At 33.0% G+C, this 10175-nt stretch overlaps 1 protein-coding gene across 1 annotated transcript; it reads right to left on the bottom strand.

Moving 5' to 3' along the window:
* Positions 1-936: 936 nt before the first annotated feature.
* LOC145689934 (innexin inx2-like) lies at positions 937-5488 on the bottom strand. The gene has a single exon (XM_081764289.1). It carries the CDS (start codon positions 5313-5315, stop codon positions 4110-4112), a length of 1206 nt encoding a protein of 401 aa, XP_081620415.1. The 5' UTR covers positions 5316-5488; the 3' UTR covers positions 937-4109.
* Between the last annotated feature and the right edge of the window lie 4687 nt (positions 5489-10175).

Below are 10175 nucleotides of genomic sequence, written 5' to 3'. Positions count from 1 at the left end.
AATATTTCAATGACGCAGTTTGCGTCATAGCCCCCCTTTGTGAGCACCCCTGCAATAAAAGCAGTAATGTGTACAAAAAATAAATATTTTTATTAAGAAAACATTATAACAATTTTTGTGTAGTACAAAAAGGTTGCATGCTAGCTTTACTGGAATAACGACAAATATATTCAACATATCACAATAGACATTGCTACATGTATTTTTTATCATGAAAAATAATCAAAATAACATTTTTAATTTCTTTTTACAAAAAAAATAATGAATAGTTTCACTCATACACCCTTCCAAACAAAATTAACTACGCCACTGGTCACTATAGTCGTTCTGTCCATCTTCCATTCAAAAAAACAATAAGTTTACAACCACTTGTGTTTAGACATCTTGAAGGACAATTCTCTCGAAATATTGATTTTAGATAGAAAGTTTTTGAGTACAGATATCTTTTAAAAAAGAAAGACCTCGGTCTGCTTTTTAGATAACATTACAAGATTGTGTTCTATTGAAGAATGTCTCTATCATCTGTGGAACATAAAATCACATAAAACAAGAGTCAAACTACTTTCTCCATCTTCTCATTAGATGAAACTTTATCTTAGATAACACATCAGTTGTAGGTTTCTGAATAGTAGATCACTTAAGATATTTATCTTTCATTTGAAGTATCTACTTTGAACGGTAAAAATACAAAACTTATGCAGACCTAAACTGAATCTACACCATATATTTACCATGCTCCATAACATTAAATGCCGACTTCGAAATATATTATGGTTGATCTATTAGTAAATAGATTATAGTTGGTCTATTACTAAATAGAAAATAGATAATTTTTACAATAAACGTACTGTATTGCTCAGCGAGTTGTTTAAGTCGGATTTAAGTCTACTAAAGCAAAGCTTATACAGTGAAAGAATTGAATCGATTTTTTTACAATTTATGTTTTTTTACATTAGGAGACAAACATTACGACGCGAATTACAGTTTAAAGAGGGGTTTGAACCAATGTATTGTTTGATGCTCTCCCACCCAGAATGAAAGCCATGAATTTGTGAGCTAAAGCCAAATGTACTAGTCACTACACCAGGCAGGAAGGAACTAAAGTAAGCTGCATACGCCGTAATGTCTTGCCGATTTCTTAAATTAGCACAAAAAGAATTATAGTTCGCTTAGCCACTGCATATTTTTTTGTATAGTACCGGTATATTATTCTAGAAATACATAAATACCTTTCATTTTAACACTTTTTTTGGGGGGGGGGGCGCGGTGGCTCAGTGGCAGAGCGTTCACCTCTGGTGCTTGGAGTCCTGGATTCGATCCCAGCCCCCGCTAAGTGAACTTTGTACTGGACAAACACCGTGTGCGTGGGTTTTCTCGGGTTTCTCCCGTTTCCTCCCACTTTCTTCATTCCACCATTTCTCCTTTAGCCTAACCAGCATAATCGTGGGACGTAAAACTCAAAGATTTCATTTCATTTTTTTTAACACGTTTTATTCTGTTTCGAGCAAACTTGCAGATTGGTTTGTGAAAGTACTTTGATTTCTATAATAATAATAATAATAATAATAATAATAATAATAATAATAATAATAATAGCAGAATGAAGTTGGCTACGATCAATAGATACGATTCCGACATTTCCTTATGGAATGGAGGGAAAAATCGTGTAAATTCTCTGTCAAATTAATCAGTGAAATGGATTTCAGCTCGTACTATTTATATAGCATTAATCACCAACCTTCCAGTGTTCGGTTAGATATTAATCATATATCATCTAACTGAGATGTAATTCATAACTTAATTCTGAATAAGCATGGCGAATGTTAGGCTCAATATTTTTTAAAAAGTTACATAGAGTTATGTTTTCCAAATAAATACTTACTGACAAGACTGTATTTAACATTTTTATTTCCCTGGGGCATTAGAAAATGTTGCTCCTGTATATCAATTTTTACCGCCAAATTTCTCCAGTTTTCGGGAACGGAAATATAAAGAACAAAGTGGTCCAAGAAAACTTCCGGCCTCCCCAAACATTACTATCCCGAGTTTCGGCCCACGTTGCATCCTGGATAAATAACCCCCTGCTTACTGATACTAAATACGTGGTTTCGTGAAATTCTGGAACCATATAATGAAGCAGATATTCTACGGCTTGTGCTTTTTTTTTTTTTTTTTTTTTTTTTTTTTTTTTTTTTTTTTTTTTTTAGAGTCTGACATGGTTTCAAAATATGGATTTCACCATTGGTAACCAAGAGTTAATAGGTTACTAGCAATGGCGGCTGAATCTCAGCTTTATGAATTTTAAACATGTTCTACATAACTCTTCCTATTATTGTGCCATATTTTTGGAATACCCTGAAGAGAAGGGTTTAATTTTCTGAAGTATACGGTTATTATGACCGCCATTTTGAATCTTCATATTTTTTTAAAAAAATAGGAGAAATGGATAAGAGAAAAAATCATTACATTAGCACAATTGTCTTTCAAATTTTTAGTGCTTCAAGATAAAAATCTTTTGCTAATGGTCTCCTCTCTTAAATTGACAATTCTATTACATGTAACATGATGCATTCAATAGTTGTATTCAAGATTCAAAATGGCGCTCAAGGCAGCTATTGTATACACACGAGTAACGTTTTCCATGCAATTCAATTTTATGTCAATTTCACGTTGATCCCACCCTGCTTTTTTAAAATCATTATTGTTATTACTATTTACCGCAATAAAAATGAACGTTTTCTTCTTGACACGTTTCCCTTATCGTAATGTTAGTAATAATGTAATTATCTTAGTTTTAGATCAATTGATATTAAAACAATAAAATACTTACTTCCAAGGTAAGATGCAGTCTTAAAGTATGTATGTTTGTAGTCATTTCCTTACTTTAAAAATAGATTAGATTTAGAGGTCTTTTCGTCTGCAAGTGAATCTTCGAAAGATAAATACAAGTATATAACTCTCATTTCTTTGCGTAAATAGCGCTGTATCTTTTGATCTCCAGAACCCACCTATTATGTCATTATACGATTCTTTATAGTTCTTTTCCTTATTGTAGAGATAGTTGGTGCAACAGCAATGCTATCGGTGTGATAACAATGCATTTGACACAATTTCCTATATTGTAACAATCACTGTAATATCTCTTAATATACGTATGTTTACATTCATATTTTTCTAATTCAGTACAAAGTGTGCTATCACAAGAAAAGGTTATTAGAAACTTTTCTATTGTTTCGTTGGAATTTGTATGACTGTATAAGTTATTTATATATTTCCTTGTATTTATGTTGAACGGTTGAAGATAATTATAGTATTGACTGCTTGTTCTCGAGAATGAAACCGGGCCCAGCCTCACACAAGAGATGAACCCTACTTTCGCTTACAGCCTCTTCACCTCCATCATTAGCGTCTGTGCTAGAAGAACTTTTAAAGTTTGAACCATCCAGTGCCGTGCCGTGGAAAATTAGCGCTCAGGGCGAGAGAATACGATGGCGCCCTTGTACATATGAGTGAGATCGACAGAGTAGCCGCGGTCCGCCACAATGGTTGGCACGAAGCGTAAGAAAATTTTCAAAAATTAAACCCTACTTTTCCTTGATTTTCAGCACTTTTCATTACCTTTTTCCTTCAATTTTATATATGTTCACATGCAAATCAAATATTAGATTGAAAAATACTTGTGTTGATCTAGAATATTCCAAGTATTTTTTCTCTCTTTTTTCATTCTTTTCTTTTCTTTTTTCCTCCCGAATTTTGCAGCACCTTACTTCAGCGCACGGGGCCGTCGTCCCGCTCGCCCTCATGACACGCCACTGGAACCATCTCCTATCTAAGTGGGAAATTTTTCAGTTTAAATGCCAGCAACTCGAGACAAACAGCAAACATTCCTTACATGTATAAAGAAATTAAGGTTTCCCAGTAAAATAGTGCAATAATATACTGTCTTGAGTTCCCCATCGTTTCACACAAGAAAGAAAATGCACTTGAAATACTTCCGTAACTAACCTTAAAAAAAAAAAAAAAAAAAAAGCTTATGTTACACATACTTTTATATTAAACACCTTAAAACATTATTTATTTTTAAACCCAAAATCAATAAATTAGTTTGTTTATATATCATCATCGTCATCTTCTGGTTTCCTCTTTAGCAATGAATCAGTGGTGTCGCCTGACAATTCAGTGTTCAAAGCTTTGAAGAATTTACGAGCAACCAAACTATGCATATTGCGTGTGACGTAACTTAGAAACATCAAATCACCAAAATCACAGTGACTTACCACACTTTCAATGTTTCTGGAATTATAATCCATTGGATTTATTCTACGTAGAAACAGTTTCTTGTACCGATCACTGAAACACATTAAAATCAAGGAACTGAACCTCCAAAGTAGCCCTAGACCTGTTAAAACAGAGAGAATTACAAACCAAAACCACAAGAAAACGTATATCTTTTCGTTGATAATATTCAGAGCCATGATACATATGGCGTCATGCTTCTGAAGAGTTCCAGAAGGACCGAATTTATGGAAGATGCATTTGGTAACTTTGGGGAAAGCAACGTCCATTGGGTCAGATCGATCCTCAGGGTTCTTTTCAATGAATCGGACTACTTCAGGACCGTATTGTAAAAACACCCCACCGAGGAAGACGTTTGTGAAATAGATATTACCGATTACATTGATAAAATTTAAAATTTCACAGAACACCAAACACAACGCCCATTTACGATAGTCGTGTAACCTTTCAACAAATACTTTCGTTAGAAGCTGCAGTTTTTCGTCTCGGCCTTTCTTGGATGGAATAACAGTGTCATCTTTATCTTTTGAATCTTTCTTAAACTTGAATTCTTTGTCCAACGAAGACATAACAACGTATTCTAATCCACCAACGTAATGTCCCACTTGCCCATCTTCTAGTTTCCGCCAAATGTAGTGAGGTGCGTAGAACATAATGGCTTGCAAAAAGAGCACAAATGGAACCCACTGGTAATAGGCATGATGGGTGATTTCATCTTCCTCTGTGTATGGCCCAACTCCAGGGTGAGGAACTACTTGCTCAGACGACTTATTGAAGTGTTTGGGTACGGTGTATGTACTTGTGAAAAAACAAAACGTTTTGAGGACATTTTCGGCGATTCCTTTGTCATGAATGCATTGGATATGTTCACCAACGTACTCTCGGCTGCAAACAAGAATCGTGGCTACTAACAGAAATATTGTTGTCGCTCTGTAATGTAACTTAAAGATTCCATTGTCTACAGTAATTGATGATTTAAAATGGATATTGTCCTTGATTGATGACAGAGACTTCAACATGGCTCTTTTTTCGATCTCATTCACTAATTACCAAGAATAAGTTTACCTGTAGAATCAGAGTCTCTTCTTTGTGAATCAAGTGAATGATTCAGGTGATTTTGCTTCTTCCTCCGTCAACCGCACTAATAGCTCTGTAAAAAGACAGTCTAAAACCTAACAACGTGTATCATTGAGTGCTAGATAATGAGTGATAACAGCATTTAAAAAAAAAATGAAAAAAAAAAGACAGAATATACAAGATTTACACTGTCTTATCTAAAGATGATAACTCGAAACATGTTTTTTTTTAAAAAAAAAAAAAAAAAAAAGATAACGAACGCCCTTTTAAACATTAAATATTTCCACTAGACACTTTCATGTTTTTAATTTCAGTTTTTTTCTTGTAAACTTTCGAGCTACGATAAGAGAGAAGGAATTGTTGTGATCATGAAGGTTTCGCCGAATTTAGGTGTCTCATGATTTCTACATGCAATAAATAAATAAATAAATAAAATAAAAAGTGGATGTTTATTCATACACATATTTGTTCCGATATATGTACACAAACGCTTAAGGGTCGTAACTTTAAATTTTAAAGTAATATTTTATGAGATTATCCAGAGGGACTTTCAAATTTTCTTGTTTCCAAAAATAAGGGATGGATTATTATTATTATTATTATTATTATTATTATTATTATTATTATTAATCTATACATCTATCTATTAAAATGCTATAATAGCAATTAAAAGCGCCTGAGCTCCAACCTATAACTTTAGCTTTGAAATCTTTCATTTACGGTTATGTGTGATTTCACGTTTAACAGAGAGAAACATTTTAAGTATTTGTACTTTAAATAGTCTAAATTAGTTAACTATATCTTTTTCATAAAGTTTATGATATAAAATTATTGTTCAAAGCCTTTGTATTTTAAGAAGCCTTCTGTAAACTTAATGCATGTGACCCGTGAGTTGTGCTTCCATCTTCCGAGTTCTTTTAAAATATGTTTATATGTTTGTGGCCTTCCTTTCAACAATTAGATTTCGGAAACTACAGGCTCTAGAAATATGACGTTTTTACTGATCGATTGGAAATTTTGCGTAGATTGTCCTGTTCTAATTGAATATTAAAGAAACATGGCCATTATTTCTTTATTACATTTTTAAGGGTACGTTGGAAGCGTTGAAATAAAAAAAAAGCATCATATCCTATGTATTATACATTCCAACACCACAATGTTGTATATTGGAGTTGTATATGTCACAGGCGTTTGTTCCATGGCCAAATAATAGTGAAAAAGGAAGGATAACCATTTCTCGAGTCTTAAGATAAATCTTTATTTTTTGAGTATTTTGCCCAATGAACATCATATATAACTGACATTATAATTAATTGTATATGTAATGTATTTGCTTATTACATACTACATGCAAGAAGAAAGAAAACACTGGTCATACATGAATTAGAAACTCCAAACGGAACTAGGCTCAAGTCTTGCAAACGGTGCGAGATATTGAGAAAAAATAATCGAAAAAATCTCCCCTTTATGATACCCCTTGCCGATTTTTTTTTTAAAATCAAGACGTCTTTCACATGTGTCTGTAAAGGGACATGTACATATGTTGTGAGGAATGAGAAGGAGATTTATGTTTATATGCGAATGATGCGCTGTGTAGAAAGAGCAGGTTCAGTTAGTAGGTATATTAAAATGCTAGGTTTATATGTTTGAATCCAATTCTTTCGACAATGAGATCTCGAAAACCACAAGTACTAGAAACATGCCGTTTTCACTGGTCCATTCCAAATTTGTGTAGATTGTAAAGTGTTCATTCAAATTTTCAAAAACCGTGCCGTTATTGTTCTATTCAACATTTTAGGGGCCGTTTTGAACCCATAAGATTAACATTGTTGCAGGCTGAAACTACGGTATTAGGCAACCAGTAGAGAAGTTACGTATGGCGGGTTGACGGACATTACAGGCGCATGGCTTAAATCTAAATGGCAAAACCTATTGCTTGCTGGCAACTTCAAAGGCCTCAAGAGACGCAATGGTGCATACTCGGACAGATATGGATTTATTAGAAACAAATACTTCCACTTGATATCGTGTTACTTCTACAAATTTGCTACAAACTCACTCCAACATCTATACATAGCAATTCACTTCCTTTGTGAGTCTTCTATCCTTTACTTGTGTGAGTAAGAAGACATGCACAGTGAGAACAAGATTCATGGTCATAACAGAACAATGCGCTCAGTAGACAGCGCAGATTGAGCTAGTCTATATATTAAAATGCTAGGTTTATATGTTTGTCTCCAAAGAAAAGTTTATATGTTTGTCTCCAATCTTTTCGAGAAAACCACAAATGCTAGAAACGTGCCGTTTTTATTGCTCGATTCCAAATTTTGTGTAGATTGTCCCGTTCTAATCGCCGTTATTTCTTTATTACATTTTTTTAGGGGTACACTGGAATTGTTGAATTTTTTTTTTAAAAGTATCATCCTACGAGTTATACATTCCAACATCACATTATTGTATAAGGGAGTAGTGTATCTTTCAGGCGTTTGCTTCATGCCCAAATGATAATGAAAACCTAAAGATAACCATTTCTCCAGTCTAAAATGAATCTTTATTGTTTGGAGCAGTGGCGTAAGCAAGGGGGGCAGAGGGCCCGCCCCCCAAAGAGGTCCGACAATGTACTTTGGTACTTTGATGTTTGTAATTTTTAATATATTTTTATGTTTATATATTTTTTGTTTGTAATTTTTCTATATGTACCTATAACAGCATTCCCCTTCCCCAAACACACATCCTGGCTACGCTACTGGTTTGGTGTGTTTTGCCCAATGAACACCATATATCACTGACATTATAATTAATTGTGTGTGTAATGTATTTGCTAATTACATACTGCTTGTAGGAAGAAAGAAAACACTGATGGTACTTGAATTAGAAACTCCAATTGGAAGTTGACTCAAATTTTGCAGACGGTGCGAGACATTAAGCTCCCCTTTATGGTATCTCTTGCCGATTTTTATCAAGATGTCTTTCATTTGTGTCTGTAAAGGGACATGTACAGATGTTGTGAGGAATGACAAGGAGATTCATTCTAATATATGAATGATGGGCTGTGTAGAGAGCGCATGATCAGTAATAATAATAATAATAATAATAATAATAATAATAATAATAATAATAATAATAATAATAATAATAATAATAATATAAACTGCTATTTTCTTCAATTTGATTTAAACTACACACTAAGCAAAACATGTTCATTGTAAAAAAAAAAAAAAGGGGGGGGAGAGAGAGAGAAAAGAACATTAACGTGTAAAAATGGATCTAAAAGCTTTGTTTGTATTTCATCTATTAATATCTCATTAACAATCCGGACATTGTATAAATTATTTTAATGGAGGAAAGTCTAGACTTCAGTTTACTTTTAAAGATGAATTCGTCTTTCTCTCTCCTTGTATTTTCCGAGACAACAATACAAGTGATCAGAGGAGGCTTTAGGATTTTAATTTTGGGTAGACTCGCTCCCTCGCTTATGGATACATATACACATTCGATTTATTAACGGCAGTAGGAAATTACTTTTACAGTAGTGGTTGATGCTATTTGTTAAATAATTATCTACCATTAATGTAAATAGTGGAAAATATATGTATTTTTTATTGTATCTTTTAGAGTTTATATATTTTTCAAAATTTTTGGATAGACACGTGCCTACCCAGCCTACCCGCTAAAGCCGCCACTGCAAATGATTTTGTTCATATTTTATAAATAAACATTTTTTAATTATCAACATTACAGTATGGAATAAGTCATTCTTCTCGAAAAACTTCATAATGGATACTATCTTTTTTTTACGACTTTCTCAAAAACGACTTCATAAGATTTTTCTTTGAATTTCATAAAAAAAATATTTCATTAGCAATGTGGCATAAATTATTCCTCACGGAAAGGTCCACAGAAGTAGGTAATCACTCTTGAAGGTGAGGTTTTGCCGCCATTTTCTGGAAAAAAGAAAGAAAGAAAAGAAAAGAAAAATGAAACAAAAATGTTCATTTTCATAAATAAATAATTTAATTAAGAACCTTACAATGTGGGGTGTGATTTTTGTTGATAAATGCGAAAACCGCAGACGATAGTTTATTCTTCGATGATAATGTTTTTTTCTCCTTCAGATTCCACCTTAAACTGCAGATCCACTTCTGATATAGCCTCAGTGCTGGAAAGAGTTGTTAAACTTCAACAAACTTTAGTTACTATTTGATTTAAGGTATAATTTCTCCCTTAGGTATTAACTGATTTAAGATATAATTTCCCTCTTAGTTACTAACAGTTAAGGCATATTTTTTCCCTTAGTTAGTAACTGATTTAAGGCATAATTTTCCCCTCTTAGTTACTAACTGATTTAAGGCATAATTTTCCTCTTAGTTACTAACTAATTTAAGTTATAATTTTCCCTTTAGTTACTAACTGATTTAAGGCATAATTTTCCTCTTAGTTACTAACACTTAAGGCATATTTTCTCCTTAGTTACTAACTGATTTAAGGCATAATTTTCCCCTTAATTACTAACTGATTTAAGGCATATTTTTTCTCTTTGTTACTAACTAATTTAAGGTATATTTTTTCCTTTAGTTACTAACTGATTAAAGGCATAATTTCCCCTTAATTACTGATTTAAGGCATAATTTTCCGCTTAGTTAATAACTGATTTAAGGCACAGTTTTCCCCTAAGTTACTAACTCATTTAAGGCATAATTTTCCCCCTAGGTACTAATTTAAGGCATATTTTTTCCCTTAGTTACTAACTGATTTAAGGCATAATTTCCCCCTTATTTAGTAACAGATTTAAGGCATAATAT

Source organism: Thermobia domestica, chromosome 7, assembly GCF_964235325.1.
Source record: "Thermobia domestica chromosome 7, izTheDome1.hap1.1, whole genome shotgun sequence".
NCBI classification, from domain to species: Eukaryota; Metazoa; Arthropoda; class Insecta; order Zygentoma; family Lepismatidae; genus Thermobia; species Thermobia domestica.
The sequence above is the reverse complement of the archived record's forward strand: the minus strand, read 5'-3'. Positions and strand labels throughout refer to the sequence as shown.